We start from the raw sequence: 17815 nt of genomic DNA, 5'->3' as shown, positions 1-17815 counted from the left end.
GCGGTGCACGGGCTCTAGGGTGCATGGGCTTCAGTAGTTGTGTTGCGCAGACTCAGTAGTTGTGGCTCACGAGCTCTAGAGCACAGTGTCAGTTGTTGTGGTGCACCCTGATGATCTAACCTTTTCATTTGTGCCTGTTGGCCATTTCTATGTCTTCTTTGGGTCCTCTGCCCATTGTTTAATCAGATTATTTTGTTTTTGATGTTGAGTTGTATGAGCTGTTTATATATTTTGGATATTAATCCGTTATTGGACATATCATTTGCACAAATCTTCTTCCCTTCAGTCAGTTGCCTTTTCATTTTGTTGATGGTTTCCTTTGTTTTGCAAAAGCTTTTAAGCTTGATTAGGTCCCATTTGTTTATTTTTTGCTTTTGTTGCTCTTGCCTGAGGAGACACATCCAAAAAATATTGCCAAGACCAATGTCAAAGAGTGTAGTACCTGTGTTTTCTTCTAGGAGTTTTATGGTTTCAGGTCTTACATTAAAGCCTTTAATCCATTTTGAGTCTGTTTTTGTATATGGTATGAGAAAATATTCTAGTTCCATTCTTTTACATGTAGCTGTCTAGTTTTCCCTGGAGTTTTTAACTCTCAGACTTGTGTACACTGAACCTCCAGCAATTGGTCAATTACAGTTCAGGCTTTCCTACCCTGTTGCTGGTTCCCATGATGGTTTCCATTTCTAAGTCTGCTCCAATAAGCCATGACTTCTTGCATTTGCCTTCAGCAGTTTCTACTGTGCCCTCGTTTCTCTTAAGTATCCTAGAAGAGTTGATTTTTCAGTCTGTTCAGCTTTTTACTTGATAAGACAGTGCAGTGACTTTCAAGCTCTTTAAATTTGGAACTGGAAACTGGAAGTTCTGAACTACTTTTTTAAAATAAAAAAATAATGCATAAAAAAGTAGGGTATGTATATGATTTAAAAAGTAAACTATATGGAAGGCCATGCAATGAAACATTTAAGTCTCTTTCCTATCCTGGACCTTAGTTCTCCAGGCCTTTTCCCTAGAGAAAACCACTGTTAATAGTTTCATGTGTATTCTTCCATAGGTAATCTCAGCAATTACAAATGTATGTGTATATATTTTGTAAAAAAGCAAATGGAACCATATTCAACATGTGCTGGACCTTGTTTTTGCTTCTTGTATCTTAGAGTTCATGTCATATCAGCACACAAAAATCTATTTCTTTTTTATGACTGCATAATATTCTGCTAGATATGTATGTCATAATTTATTTAACACCCCTCACCTCCTCATGATGAACATTTATGATGTTTCCAGGCTTTTAATTAAAATCAGTGTAGGGACTTCACTGGTGGTCCAGTGGGTGAGACTCCATGGTTCCATGGCAGGGGGCACGGGTTTGATCCTGGGTTGGGAAAGTTCCACATGCTGCACAGTGTGGCGAAGAAAAAAAAAAAATCAGTGTAGCCATGTATATACATCTTTGCAATGTGTGAATATATCTGTGAGATAGATTACTAGACGTTGTTTCCTTGATATTAATAAATACATATAACTTTTATGAGTATAACATGATTTTTTCCCCCACTCCTTTAGAAAGAAGCCTAAGAAGAAAGAAAATGGGACTGGATGTAGAAGGTCAATGCGATTACTAAAAGTTGACCCTTCAGGAGTTTCATTACCAGCAACTCCAACCCAGCCAATATTAGTAGCAGATGAAAATGTAAGAAAGAGTGCAAATACAATATATTAACCAATAAAATACTCAAAAATTTGAAGTGTTTGAAAGTAGAGTAAAAAGTCATTAAATTATGTTTAATTTGTACTTCATTAATTTAATACTTGGCTGTTGTATGGTTTAATGAGTAAGATTTCAAACTCGTAAAAGACTGGCTTGGATTCTATATTTCTGCAGACTTACCCTGTGTGGGATTGTGGGTAAATTCCTTAGTCTTTCTGAGCCCCAGTTTCCCCATTTTTAAAATGGCAACAATAGCAGAAACCTCTCAAAGAGGTGTTGTGAGGGATAAATGAAATAGCATCTATAAAGTTTCTTACATTATATTAAGGACTTAGTAAGCAATAAATGGTAGTTATTAATATTATTAGTAATAAATAATATATGTCAATAGTGATGGGGTTCTCTTACTGTAGTTTAATTTTATGCTATCAGTGAGTGGAAAGAGTTTTATTTACCAAATTTATTGTCTAAATAAGATTATGAGTATATTTTTTATTCAGGAGCACCTACTGTTTTTAATATTTTGTATCTAAGTGCTTAATTATAAATTGGAAGATTAGCCTGGTGCTTTGAGAGCTAATTGCAAATTAAGTTGCTAGGGGAAGAGTAGCTTTCAAATTTTTTTGAAGCCTCCATCCATCCATGATAAGAAATACATTTACATTGAACCCATTCCACACACACACACACACACACACACACACACAACTGAAACAAAACTTTTGTGAAATGATACTTATCCTTACTACATGTGATACACTTTTGTATTTCCTAGTCTGTTCTTTTCTCATTCACTAAAACACACTGTTGGTTGTAATGTATTAAAATGATTTCACGACCTATGGGTTACAACCTGTGATTTAAAAAACACTGACATACAGAAAGAGAAAGACAAATATCATATGATATCACTTAATATGTGGAATCTAAAATATGGCACAAATGAACCTATCCACAAAACAGAAACTCACAGAAATTGAGAACAGACTTGTGGTTGCCAAGGGGGGAGGCGGTGGGGGAGGGAAGGACTGGGAGTTTGGGATTAGCAGATGTAAACTATTATATATAGGATGGGTAAACAACAAGGTCCTACTGTATAGCACAGGGAACTATATTCAGTATCCTGTGATAAACCATAATGGAAAAGAATATAAAATAGAATGTCTATATGTGTATAACTGAGTCACTTTGCTGTACAGCAGAGATGGATACAACATTGTAAATCAACTATGCTTCAATTTAAAAAATAAAAAATAAAAAACACTGACATAGAGTAATAACTTTGAGGTATGAAATTGAACTGATCTGAATCAATTCCCAGCAACTTCAGGTATTGGCAGTGGAACTTTGGACAAATTAACTTCTCTAAGTTTCATTCCACTGTCTTTATAATGTGATATCTCATTCACTGGATTATTAAGGGGATTAAATGAGATAATACATGTTATTACTTTACAGTATACTTGGCATTCATTCATTGAGCAACTGTTTTTGAATGCTAACTATGTGTCACCACTGTTGTTGGTATTGAAAGTAAAGTAGTAAGAAATCTTAAGCTTACATTCTAGGGCAGAGCGACAACCAACTTTTTTTTCTTATTTTTTATAACAGCCTTTGTTACCTCCTGGGCCTTTAGAAATGACTTCTGAAAATCGAGATGATAACAGTGAACTATTTAAAGGATTTCTGCAGACTTGGGCAGAAGTGAGCAAGGTATCACTTGGGAGGGTAAGCCCAAGCTTTTAGAATCATCTGTTAAGCAAATTTTAGTACATATATTAACTTAGTGCTTTGGTTTCTCCCATTGTTTCAGACAAGAAGTAAAAACACTGAGAAGGAGTTATCTAGCATTAAAAGGTGAGTTAAAATTCCTTGCCTTTGTTTTATATTTTCTGAGATCTTTATAACTTAAAGACTATATACCATTACAGGAAATTTGAAAATGAGGTGAGAAAAATTATCCATCATATTTCTACCCTAACAACTGTTGTTTTTGTATATTTCCTTTCGTGTATCACCATATGCAATACCACTAGGATATAAGCTTCATGAATGCATGGATTTTGTCTCAGTAACCAGAAAAGTGCATTTCACATAGTATATATTCATTCAGTGTTTAATAAATGAGTGAAATCACATACATTTTTACTTTGTTATGTTCTAATATATGTACAGTTTTGCATTATGCTTTTCTATTAACATTGTGGTTGCATGTTACTAGAGTCTTTAAATTTATTGAATAATTGCATAATATTTGATTCAGCAGGTAGAATTTACTTAACCTCCTCTTACTCCCTTGGTATTTGGAATTGTTTTCTATTTAATTTTGAGTGTTTGTATGTGTGTTTGTTGAAGTTTATATTGTGATAGTGGATTATTTCCTTAGGATAGATTCCAGAAGTGAGATTAATGTGTCAGATATTATGGACATTTTCATGGCTTTTAGGACATGCTAGATTGTTTTCCAAAATCTTTTAAAAAAATTTCGAAAATCTTAAATGAATTTACTTCTGCTGTTAGCAATATATATGAATGTATGTTTAACTGCAGGCTCCTAGCTTTTATAAGTGAAAAATAGTACCCCATTGTTTAATTTGATTTCCTTGGTTGCCAGGAAGTTGAATATTTTCCCACATTTACTAATTGTGATTTTACTTTTTCGAATCATCTTTTACTTGTTTTGACTACTGAGTTTGGTTTTACTTCTAAAATTTAACTTTTTAATCTTCTCAGCTACAAAGCCAATTTAAATGGCATGATCATTAGTGAAGATACTGTTTATAAAGTTACCAAAGGCCCAATATTCTCAGTGGCTCTCCATCCATCAGAAATTAGAACTTTGGTGGCAGCTGGGGCCAGATCTGGACAAGTTGGACTTTGGGATTTGGTAAGTTATTATTAATTGTTTTGAAGATATTAACATTTGAAGCAAATAGTCTGCGAAAGAATAGCCTAGAGCCATGTGTTTCTAGATGTTACTTGAGATTTATAGTTTTGTGCTTTGTGATTCCAAATTTTAGAAACCTAGAGGAATTTAAATTTGCTTTGTAGAACTTTAATATTTTTAGCTTGAATATCTTTAGTCATCTGGGCACAAATTCCTGCCAGGAAAGTTTATTACAGCTTTAAATGTGTATATGAAAAGATCATACAAAGTTCTTAGGCTTCTAATTATGTTTAAAATATAGTTTCCAAGCTGGATCAAAATATCTTCCCAAGGATCTGCTTAGGATGATCCTAGTAATTTTTTTTTAAATTTATTTATTTTTTATTTATTTTTGGCTGCATTGGGTCTTCATTGCTGCACGTGGGCTTTCTTTAGTTGCAGGGAGCGGGGGCTACTCTTCGTTGCGGTGCGCGGGCTTCTCATGGTGGTGGCTTCTCTTGTTGCAGAGCACGGGCTCTAGGCACGCAGGCTCAGTAGTTGTGGCGCACGGGCTTAGTTGCTCCGCGGCATGTGGGATCTTCCTGGACCAGGGCTCGAACCCATGTCCCCCGCATTGGCAGGCGGATTCTTAACCACTGCACCACCAGGGAAGCCCCCTAGTCATTTTTTGATGAATCAGAAACAGATATTGAATTTCATTCATTGTACATATAATAATGCATTGATTGCTTTCAGTGTTTACAAAATTGAAAAAAGCCAAGTTAATGTTCTCTGAATTTATTTTTTAATTGGGGAAGTAGAACAAAGACCTGAAAAATGCCATAAGGACAATTAATGGAGATGGAGAAATCATGGTGACTTGCAGTGGGTTGGGGTTAATAAATAAAATGGATCTTGTAAGTGAGAAGAGAAGAAATGAAAACCAAATTCTCTCTTATTTTGGGAGCATAGGTTCTCCCTTATTTTGATAAGATGTGAGTGGGGGTAGGAGGTGAAAGGATTTGGTAAAGAAAACAGAAGCAGAGAAGTGGGAAGAGGACCAGAAATAGTATAAGGTTGTATAAGCTAAGAGATGAATTTCAAGCATGGGAGTTTGACAGGGCTTTTTTTTTAGATGAGTTAAAAAGAATGGGAACAGAAAAAGGGCCATTAGTTTTGAAAATAGGGTATCAGAAGTGAGTTGAGAGCTTCAACAATAAGGTAAGAAAGGAACACAGACTTTAGGAGATTAAAAAAAGTATGGGGTGGAAGAAGAAATGGAATCAATGGATAGACTATTTGTTGAAGAACTTAGAAAAGGAAAAATAGAGAATTAATATAGTCAAGTGAAGATCTTTTCAGGGTGTGTTGAAGATATGTAGAAAAGTCCCTTTGTCATGTCTTTTCTGGTGACTCCAAAAATCTGTATTATTGGGTCTCTGTAGTCCAATATTTTTATCAACTTTCTAATTTTTCAGGACACCTGGCTATCTCATTAACAGACTGAGCAAGTCTAAAACCATTATCTTGGCTATCCTGTGCTCACTTCGCAACTCCCCTAGTTTTTTTTAAAAAAGTTTAGCTTTATTGAGGTATAATTTATATTTTATAAAATCTACACATTTAAAATGTACAGTTTAATGATTTTTAATAAGTTTATTGAGTTGTGTAAATATCACCATAATTCAGTTTTAGAACATTTTCGTCATTCCTATAAGATTCCTCATGGCTACTTACATTTAATCCCTGTTTCTACCCTTATCCCCAGGCAAATCTCCACAAATTTGCACTTTTTGGACATTTCATATAAATAGAATCATAAAATATGTGGTCTTTTATATTGGCATTTTTCTTTTAGCATAGTTTTTTTAAAAAATTAATTTATTTATTTTGGCTGTGTTGGGTCTTATTTGAAGCATGTGGGGTCTTTGTTGAGGCATGCGGGATCTTTTGTTGAGGCATGCAGGATCTTTCATTGCAGCGTGGGCTCTTTGTTGCGGCGCGCAGGCTTCTCTCTAGTTGTGGCACGTGGGTTTTTCTCTAGTTGTGGTGTGCAGGCTCCAGGGCTCGTGGGCTCTGTAGTTGTGGCACATGGACTTAGTTGCCCCGCGGCATGTGGGATCTTAGTTCCCCAACCAGGGATTGAACCCGTGTCCCCTGCATTGGGAGGCGGATTCTTTACCACCGGACCACCAGGGAAGTCCCTCTTTTAGCATAGTTTTAAGGTTTATCTGTCTTATAGCATCTATCAGCACCTCATTCTTTTTTTATTGCTGAATAGTACTCCATTGTTTGATTTTACCACATTTTGTTTATCCATGCATCATTTGATAGACATTTGGGTTGTTTCCACTTTTTGGCTATTCTGAATAATTCTACTATAAACATTTGTGTACACATTTTTGTGTAGGTCTGTGTTTTCATTTCTCTTGGGTAGGTATCTGGGAGTAGAATTGCTAGGTCATATGGTAACTGGTTAACATTTGAGGAACTGCCAAACTGCTTTCCAAAGTGGCTGCATCATTTTCTATTCCTACCAGCAATGTATGAGGGTTCAAATTTTTCTACATGGTCACCAACATTTATTATTATCTGTCTTTTCGATTATAGCCTTTCAAGTGGGTGGTATCTTCTTAATGAAGTTGTATCTCCATGTGGTTTTGATTTGCATTTCTCTAATGACTAATGATGTTGAGAATCTTTTCCTGCCATTTGGATATCTTTGGTGAAATGTCTATTCAAATCTTTTGTCAATTTTTTATTGGGTTGTTTGTCTTCTTGTTGAGTTGTAAGAGTTCTTTGTATATTCTAGATACACATCCTTATCAGATACATGATTTGCAAATATTTCTTCTTTTCATCTTCTTAATGCTATCTTTTGAAGTGCAAATTTTTGAATTTTGATGATGTCTGATTCATCAGACTTTTAATGGACTGTGTTTTTGGTGTCATATCTAAGAAATCTTTTGTGTAGCCCAAAGGCTTAAAGATTTTCTCCTATTTTTTCTAAAAATTTTATAGTTTTAGCTTTCACATTTAGTTCACTGATCCATCTTGAATTTTTTTTTTTTTTTTTTTATTGATTGATTGATTGCTATGTTGGGTCTTCGTTTCTGTGCTAGGGCTTTCTCTAGTTGCGGCAAGCGGGGGCCACTCTTCATCGCGGTGCGCGGGCCTCTCACTATTGTGACCTCTCTTGTTGCGGAGCACAGGCTCCAGACGCGCAGGCTCAGTAGTTGTGGCTCACGGGCCTAGTTGCTTCGTGGCATGTGGGATCTTCCCAGACCAGGGCTCGAACCTGTGTTCCCTGCATTGGCAGGCAGACTCTCAACCACTGTGCCACCAGGGAAGCCCCGAATTTTTTCTTTTGAATTATTTTTGTATATGCTGTGAGGTAAGAGCCCAAGTTCATCTTTTTGTATGTGTATATCCAGTTGTCCCAGCACTATTTGTTGAAAAGACTTTTACCTCATTGTATTGTCTTGGCAGTCCCTCAGTTTTCCTCTTAACCTTCTGTCAGATTCCTAGTCTCACCTAGAATCAAAAGATGAGCTGTCATTTATTCGGTCACCCCACCCATTCATTCATTCCACACTTATTGAGTATTTTGTGCTAAGTACTCTTCTTTTTTTTTTTAATAAATTTATTTCTATATTTATTTTTTGGCTGTTAGGTCTTTATTTTTTGGCTGTGTTAGGTTAAGCCTGCGCGTGGGCTTTCTCTAGTTGTGGCAAGTGGGGGCTACTATTTGTTGTGGTACGCGGGCTTCTCATTGCGGTGGCTTCTCTTGTTGTGGAGTACAGGCTCTAGGTGTGTAGTCTTCAGTAGTTGTGGCACGTGGGCTCAGTAGTTGTGGCTCACAGGCTCTAGAGCACAGGCTCAGTAGTTGTGGTGCATGAGCTTAGTTGCTCTGCGGCATGTGGGATTTTCCTGGACCAGGGCTCAAACCCGTGTCCCCTGCATTGGCAGGCGGATTCTTAACCACTGCACCACCAGGGAAGTCCCCTAAGTACTATTCTAATGACTCTCCATCCATATTTGTGAGGAAGGATTTTCTCTGTCCTTATAGAGTTTAGAATTTAGTGGCAAAAGCAGCATGAATGAAATAATTACATGTTTGATAAGTGGAGTGAATTACATACTGTGATTAATGGAGTGGAGGAAAAGTAGTGTTATAAAAACACATAACAGGGGAACTGGCCTGATTTGGAGGATCAGGGAAGGCTTCCCTGAGGAAGTGAGAATTGAATTGAGATTTGAAAGCTAAGTAGGAGTAAACCAAGCAAAGAAAGGGAAAAGAGCATTTCACACAAGAGGAACAGCATGTCAAGGACCTTAGGCAGGAGGATGCCGGCTTGACCCATTTAAGGACCTGAAAGAATACCTCTGTGGCTAGAGCATAAACAGCAGAGGCATAAACGGAAGGGATGAGTGGAATAAGGGGAAGCTGTAGAGGTGGGTAGAGGTCAGATGTATAGCTTTATACATAAAGCCTCTGTAACAACTTCCTGCAAAACAAACGCTGAATACTATTTTCATTTTTCACCTTTTCTCACAAAAGCAAAAATCTTCTTTGGATTCCCTTCGGTCAGCAAAAATAGGTACTAATATAGGTGTTTTGTAAGAGCGAAGTGGCATAAAGCGAACTTTTGAAAAGTGGGGGATACGTGTATTTATTTTTAAATTAATTAAGATAGAAAATTCAGTTCTTCAGTTACACCAGGCACATTTCAAGTGCTTAATAGCCACACATGACTAGTGGATACCATATTGGACAGTGCATACATATAACATTTTTGTCATCTCAGAAAGTTCTTTTGGACAGTGCTGCTGTGGAGCAAGTTAATATCAACATTAATTTGGTAAAATAAGACTCAAAGCTAAGGTGATAAAACAACAGAATGAAATGAAAAAGGAGACTGTAGAACTAAAGAAACAAATTGAAGATCAGTGAAACTAATAAATTAGACAAAAGCAAGGAACAGAATAGACATTGCTGAAAATGAAATTACAGATATTAAAGGAAATATCTGAGGTAATCTCAAACACAGATGAAAAAAGTTTTATGAGAAAAGCTAATAGAAAAGGAAAGCCAGGACTACCCTGGTGGCGCAGTGGTTAAGAATCCACCTGCCAATGCAGGGGACACGGGTTCAATCCCTGGTCCAGGAAGATCCCACATGCCGTGGAGCAAGGAAGCCCGTGTGCCACAACTACTGAGCCTGCGCTCTAGAGCCCACGAGCCACAACTACTGAAACCTGTGTGCCACAACTACTGAAGCCCATGTGCCTAGAGCCTGTGCTCCGCAACAAGAGAAGCCACTGCAATGAGAAGCCCACGCACCACAACGAAGAGTAGCCCCCACTTGCCATGACTAGAGAAAGCCCGTGTGCAGTAGCAAGACCCAAGGCAGCCAAAAATAAATAAATAAATAAATAATAAATAAATAAATAAATTCATTAAAAAAAAAGGAAAGGAAAGCCAGTCAAAGATGACCCAACAAATGGAACAGAAAATATATTCAAAGAGAACTTTTCTGAAAAGACAGAATTGGATTGGCAGATTTGAGTGAGTATGCCATGTTCTAGGAAGATTTGGACTTAAAGGATAAAGAATTCTTTAGGCAGGAAAAACAAATTATATTCAAGGGGAAAAGCGAGGTTTGCCTCAGTTTTCTACAGCAACATTTCATGTAATGTCTACAAAGTTCTGAGAGAAGGAAGTGTGGCCTGGAATACATACCCAGCCCAAAATATTATTCTAATGTAAAGACAGCAGGTAGGTCTTTTCACATCTGAAAAAACTCAAGAAATTGAAGACCTATGAGTTCATCTGGAAAAAACTGCTTGATAGCAAATCTTGGCCGATTGAGAGTAAATCAAAATTAAGGATTCAGGAATGGAGAAGCTTGACAGAAAAATTGATGATGAGTGTTGAATCCATTTAAATACACAACTGGGACTTCCCTGGTCCAGTGGTAAAGAATCTGCCTTCCAATGCAGGGGATGTGGGTTTGATCCCTGGTTGGGGAACTAAGATCCCACATGCTGTGGGGCAACTAAGCCCGCGGGCCTCAACTAGAGAGCCCGTGTGCCGCAAACTACAGAGCCACGTGCTCTGGAGCCCACGCACCACAACTAGAGAGAGAAAACCCGCACGCCACAACTAGAGAGAAACCCGCGTGCCACAATGAAGAGCCTGTGTGCTGCAATGAAAGACCCCGCATGCCGCAATCAAGATCCCATGTGCTGCAACTATGACCTGACGCAGCCAAAAATAAATGAAATAGATAAATAAATATGTAAATACAGAACTAATATTAAACAGCCATATAAATTATGGTTACAGAACTGGATATGAATGTTGTTAACCTGGAAAAAACAAAAATAACAAAATATAGAGATGGAGAAAGGGGAGATTGGAGGAGGGGTGAGAATAATGTTCTCAGTCAATAGAAATTGTCTAAAATTGAGACATACATAGTTAAATAAAAAAGCGTAATGACTAAAACTGCTTTATATTTTATACTTTTTCCTTCTTAGGAGATAGCTCTTGTAAAGAAATCCTCGAAGTTCAAAAATTCCTTCAGCTTGATTTTCTTTTATTATTTTAAAGTATAGTTAAAAAAATTTTTAATATAAATTTATTTATTTATGGCTGCATTGGGTCTTCGTTGGTGCGTGCGGGCTTTCTCTAGTTGTGGCGAGCGGGGGCTACTCTTCATTGCGGTGCGTGGGCTTCTTATTGTGGTGGCTTCACTTGTTGCAGAGCATGGGCTGTAGGCATGCGGGCTTCAGTAGTTGTCGCACACGGGCTCAGTAGTTGTGGTTCGCAGGCTCTAGAGTGCACGCTCAGTAGTTGTGGCACACGGTCTTAGTTGCTCCGTGGCATATGGGATCTTCTCAGACCAGGGCTCAAACCCATGTGCCCTGCATTGGCAGGTAGATTCTTAACCACTGTGCCACCAAGGTAGTCCCTCAAGTACATGCATTTTTCATGGGGCATTTAGGGGATAAAATATTTTTAAAACTATCATTTTGTGCCAGGACCAAACACCTTATGAAAATTGAGCTGAGAATGACATACTCATATAGAAGCACACTTAGCAAGCAAAGTGGGAGTGGTATTGATAGAAGTTTTGGTAGTAAGGAATTATCCTGCATGTGAAATAAAAGTAAATTACACATTTCCTGAGAATTTCATGAACTGAAGTCATTATAAGCAGTAGTTTTTTTCCCTCTGTATTATGAAAAACTAGTTGGCTAGTTGCAAAAAGCTGGAAACTATTAAAATAAATGTGACTTAATTTTGTTGGATTAAAAATTAGGAAAAAGTAACTTAGTGAGAGTATAAAGTTTCCAGTTCTGACTTTCTGAATGGGAAGGTGGGTACAATTATAGACTAAGACTGAATATAATACAAACAAATAGTTTAATGACATAATGACGTAGAAAATATTACTGCTTTTCACCAGTTTTTGTCTCTCTCCCCACCCCCAACTCTATTCCAGACTCACCAACCTAAAGAAGATGGAGTTTATATTTTTCAACCCCATAGTCAACCAGTTAGCTGTCTTTACTTCTCGCCTGCCAATCCAGCTCACCTGCTGTCACTGAGCTATGATGGCACATTACGCTGTGGGGATTTTTCCAGAGCTGTTTTTGAAGAGGTAAATGTTAATGTGTTTATATATGGACCTCAGATGATATTCTGGATTCTTTATGAAATGCCACATGAATGATTATTATACCATCAAACTGGGTGAGATGGTATAGAATAGGGACTTTAGAACTACACTGCCTAAATTCAAATCCCATCTGTTACTATTTGTGTGACCTTGGCAAGTTGCTTACCCCTTTGTGCTTCAATTTCTTTAGTTTTGAAATGGAATGGTAATAGTATCTACCTTATAGGATTGTCATGAGGATTAAATGAGTTAATGTAGATAAAGCATTTACTTAAAACAGAGCCTGGCACATAATAAGTTTTTGCTCTTATTTTTTATTTTTGCAGAAAGCTTTTAAATAAAATAACTTATTCTTCTATTTTAAGGCTTAAAACTTGTCCTCTTTTATTCAGGAAAAAATATTGGAATATTATTATGCTTTTGTTCATTATTTCTAGCCTTGGCAGATATGAATTTTGTGGGGATGAGTCTTAGATGTGACAAAAAAGACTAGAGAAATTCATCACATAACAGTTCTATAATACATTGTCCAAAACTTTTGGCCAGTAATGTAACACAGAAACTATAAAATTTGGTCTTTTGTCTTCTAGCTAAGATTTATCGTCTCTTATATGCCATGTATAGCTGATGGTAGAGAGATTAGCTCAGCTGTTTTTATCTGGTGAAGTTAGAATGAAAAACTGCCATTCGATGTCATATAATTGTACTCTGGCAAGAAATGGACACCTAGGCGGTTTCATTCAGAACATCTTAGGCCAGGTTTATTCGTAACCACCTGTTGAGGATAAGATCTTTTCCTGGGCTAGTCTAACCCCCTGCAAGGTAAGATTAAGTTGAAGTTTAAGAATAGTTGAAAGATGTTGGTCTCATACTCGTGACTGTCCATCCTCCCAGAGATAGTCTACCAAGTTAACCAGACTACTTACCCCTTGGAGGTTTTCAAATCGGTTTGATCTCTGGTTGGGTAGGCCATAAGCTTCCAAAGGCCTGAGGAATCCTCACAATATTGGATCCCAGTGATTACATTTTGGTCTACTACTTAAATATCTACTACTTAATGTTACAACAAACATATTTCAAGTGAGCTTTCAGATTTGCTTAACCATATCAGATTTCCTCATTAAGAGAATTCCTACAAATCAAACTCTTTTTTCATATGGATTTTAATCTGTGTGAAATTTAGGATGGTTTAGATGTAGGTTTTCATTCTTTAGCTTATTTCGAATGGGACTTTTAAAGTTTTTAGAGGTCCTCAGTATAAGAGCATTTTATATGTGATAGACAATGAAGAAAACAGGGTATCATCACTGATTATGGCTTATCATCATAAATACTAATCAGTGATCTAACTTTATGCCTTAATTTTTTTATGTAAGCCAGTACTCAAAGTTAATGCATTCTGTCTTTGTAATTATTCTAATACTCTATGTATAGATGATTCATAATTACTTATAAAAGAGTTTTTAACTAATTATTTTAATAGCTATAGTATAATATGTAACTGCTTTTGTTCTTCACTGAACTCCTAAAATGATCTTTCTTACAGTTGGGAAGGCCTTTTCTCTCTTCTTGAGAGCTAATAGTTTTTGGGTTTTCTTTTAAAAATGAGGATGTTTAATTTCATTTAAGTCTGTTTTTAACCATATGAAAAAAAGACTTTTCAAGACTGTTAATGTGTTGCTGGTCAGACTTGATTTCCTAATTACTGAAAATTAGAAGAAACACAGTTTCTTTTTTTTACTGGTGTCTTTGCTTTTTTTTTTCTTTTAATTTCTATTTTTACCTTTTTAAAAATAGGTTTTTAAGAGCAACATTGATATTTAAAATCCTTATTGGAAATGGATGGGCTATTAATCATGGATTAAATGAAATAATTTTTGTGAAAAGTCCTCTTTAAACTGTTTAATGGTAGCACTTTGGTTATTAATGCATACCATATAGTTATGTATGCAAGTCACATTCTGTTTTGTATTTGTTTATAGTCTTACAGGAAGGTTGGAGTTTGAAATTTGAAGGTACATCTATGTTTTATCAGCCACTTAATAATAACTGATTGTACTTATTTTTTAATACAACTTTGTTGAGATATAATTCACATACCATTCGATTCACCCATTTAAAGTGTAAAATCCAGTGGTTTTTAGTGTATTTATAGGGTTGTGAAACTGTTACCACAATCTAATTTTAGAATACTTATCACCTCCAAAAGAAACCCCTTGCTTATCAAGTACTCCCGATTTCCCCTTTCTCCCTAGAAAACCACTAATCTACTTTCTGTCTCTACAGATTTGCCTGTCCTGGACATTTCATATAAAAGGAATCATACAGTTTATAGTCTTTTGTGACTGGCTTCTATACTTATCGAAATGTTTTCAAGGTTTATGCATGTTGTAGAATGTGTCAGTACTTCATTCTTTTTAATGGCTGAATAGTATTCCCTTGTGTGGCTATACCACATTTTACACATCCATTCATTAGTTGATGAACAGTTGGGTTGTTTCTGTTTTTAACTATTACGAATAATGCCATTATGAACATTCATGCACAGGTTTTGCGTGCTTTCATTTCTCTTGGGTATATACCTAGGAGTGTAATTGCTGGGTCATATGGTAACTCTATGTTTAACATTCTGATGAACTGCCAAGCTGTTTCCCAAACCGGCTTCACCGTTATACATACTCATCAGCAATATGTGAGGGTTCCCATTTCTCCACATCCTTTCCAATGCTTGTTGTTGGTGAGTATAGCCAACCTCATGGGTATGAAGTGGTATCTCATTGTGGTTTTGATTTGCGTTTCCCTAATGATTGGTGATGCTGAGCATGTTCATCTGCTTATTGGCCATTTGTAATTATTTAGAGAAATTTGGATCTTTTGCCTATTTTCTAATTGGGTTATCTGTGTTTTCAGTATTGAGTTGTAAGAGTTATCCACTTATTTATTTTTTTAAAAGTCAGGTTTATTGAGGTATACAGTACATATTGTAAAATTTACCTTTGTTAGGTGTGCAGTTTTATAAGTTTTGGAAAATTGTATATACCTGTTTAACCACCACTGCAATCAAGACATAAAAAATTTCCATCACCTGGAAGAATTACCTCATGACCCTTTGTAGTCAGTCCTCTCCCCCTTCCTGAAGCCCCTGGCAACCACTGATGTGATTACTGTCCCTATAATTTTGCCTGTTCTAGAATGTCAAGTAAATGGAATCAAATGGTGTGTAGCTTTTTGTGTCTGGCTTTATTTACCTAGCATAATGTTTTTAAGATTCATCCATGATATTGCATGTATCAGTAATTTGCTTCTGATACTACTGATTGAACAATTATCTTGTGTTAGGTACTAACCTGAGTGTGCTTTATATATATTATTAAGCCTAATAACACCCTATGAAATAGGTAATGTTCTCCCCATTTAACAGTTGAAAAAACTGAGGCAAAGAGGTTTATTAGCTTGCTGAAGGACATAAATGGCAGAACTAGAATTTGCACTTGAGTCTCTCTGACTCCAAATCCCCTGCACTTAACCATTTTAATATAATGACTGAATACTTCAAGTTTCATTTGTGTGTATTGGGCTTTTTTTGGTATAGGGGTTGGGATACCTTTGGTGTATTAATTTGTTAATCTCAGTTTATAGTAATACTTGTTATTAAAACTAAAAGTCAGTAGCAATTCATGATTCAGTGATAAGAATTGTGGTAATTCTTTCTTACTTGAGTACTGACACGTTCTACAACATTTATTTTTTATTCCTTATATGTGTGAGCCCTGAGCCCAAAGTAATAATATTGTGGATTGTAAGTGATTAAAAAGTTATAACAATAATACATGCTCATGATAAAATATTTACAGTAGGGGACTTCTGTGGTGGTCCAGTGATTAAGAATCTGCCTTCCAATGCAGGGGACGCGGGTTTGATCCCTGGTCGGGCAACTAAGATCCCACACGCCGCAGGGCAACTAAACCTGCACGCCGCAACTAGAGAGAAGCCTGCAACGAAGACCCAGTGCAACCAAAAAAAACCCACAAACTTACAGTAAATAGGGTGTTCAAACTAAATCTGCCCTTCCCCCATTCCCACTCTCCCAAAGTAACCTTTGTATTTTTTGTGTATGCCTCCAGAAAGTACACATATACTTACAAGCATATAGATACAGATTTTTTTCTTTGCGCTAATGGGTTCACACTATATACATACTTTTTTGCAACTTGCTTTTTTCATTTACTAGTATATCTTGGACAGTTAATAGTACAAATCTACCTCATTCTTTTTTAGCATTGCATGGTATTTCAAAGTAGAGATGTACCATCATGATTTAACCAGATCTTTTTTGGTGGACATTTAGGTTGCTTTTTATTGCTGTTATAAGCAGTCTGGCAACAAGGCATCCTTATATATATCTTAGTGAAATTACTGGGTCAAAGGATATGTATAGGCATTAAATATTTTGATAGATGTGTCCTGATTGCTGTAAAAATTTTGTATCTATTTACACTTCCACCAAGAGTAGGTGAGCATTCAAGCCATATACCTTGAACTTAGTTGGCAAAGTTACTTGGTATATTAAGGTATTTCAACTGCGTAAGATTCAGATTCAGTCCATTTCCTAGTAAGTTTCACAGGGTAGATCTGCATCTGAGGTTTATTGGATTTAAGAGATTTGGGATGTAGCCCTGACATGGGTGGATGGGCTGTTTGATTGCAGTCTCACAGCTGATCAGTGCCTTAGTTTCCATCTAAGGGGATTACCATTTTGCCCTATGCTTCTTGTGGGGATCATGGGAGGATAAATGAGGTTATTTGGGTTAAGTGTTTTGTTACTCTTTTAACAAAGAATTTATGCATTGGCTTTCTTTAAAAGAAGAGTGTTACATAAGTTGATTGTTACTTATATCCTTAGGTATATAGAGATGAAGGAAGTAGCTTTTCCTCCTTTGACTTCTTGGCAGAAGATGCCTCCACTTTAATAGTAGGTCACTGGGATGGAAGTATGTCACTAGTGGATAGGCGGACGCCTGGAACTTCTTGTGAGAAGCTTATCAATTCTTCTTTGAGCAAAATAAGAACTGTACATGTCCACCCAGTGCATAGACAGTATTTTATCACTGCGGGATTAAGGTATGTCCTTCATGAAATTTTATGATTTAGGCCTTTTAATGTTAGGAATAATGTTTTAGTTTGGTGGTCAAAGACTTCTGACTTTTTTTGTGATACCCACAGACCAAATAATTTTCCTTTCTACACTGATTGAGCATTTTTGGTTTTTTTTTTGAACGTGATTTTTTTTAAAATGAGAGATTCTTTTGGATTTAATAAATAGCGCAAGTGTTGAAACAAATATACATTTTTGTTTTCCTTGGCCTCATGCGTTTACTTCTAGTCTTTTGAGAAGAACGTACGTAAAAAATATAAAAGTTCCATGTGACCTATAACTTCTTGGTCTGTGTTAACTTTTTTCTTGGATAGATTAGAAAACCAGCTAGAACCTTGCCTCTCTATACCCACCTGGTTACATATATATGCTATAATTTTGAAATTTTTCTTATTTTT

The 17815-nt window shown here is 36.4% G+C and overlaps 1 protein-coding gene across 7 annotated transcripts in view; it reads left to right on the top strand.

Moving 5' to 3' along the window:
• The window catches only part of WDR76 (WD repeat domain 76), a 67213-nt gene that overhangs the window by 33876 nt on the left and 15522 nt on the right, over positions 1 to 17815 (top strand). For 6 of the 7 annotated variants that reach the window (XM_059913415.1, XM_059913414.1, XM_059913413.1 and 3 more), the window contains 6 exons: positions 1564 to 1690; positions 3320 to 3436; positions 3522 to 3565; positions 4442 to 4595; positions 12086 to 12244; positions 17166 to 17383. In XM_059913415.1, the coding sequence (XP_059769398.1) occupies positions 1564 to 1690; positions 3320 to 3436; positions 3522 to 3565; positions 4442 to 4595; positions 12086 to 12244; positions 17166 to 17383 (819 nt within the window). The remainder of the gene's footprint in view (positions 1 to 1563; positions 1691 to 3319; positions 3437 to 3521; positions 3566 to 4441; positions 4596 to 12085; positions 12245 to 17165; positions 17384 to 17815) is intronic. The other variant, XM_059913416.1, reaches the window with a different exon arrangement.

The sequence above is a fragment of the Balaenoptera ricei genome, chromosome 2, assembly GCF_028023285.1.
Source record: "Balaenoptera ricei isolate mBalRic1 chromosome 2, mBalRic1.hap2, whole genome shotgun sequence".
Classification (NCBI taxonomy): Eukaryota; Metazoa; Chordata; class Mammalia; order Artiodactyla; family Balaenopteridae; genus Balaenoptera; species Balaenoptera ricei.
This window is presented reverse-complemented; position numbering and strand designations above follow the sequence as displayed.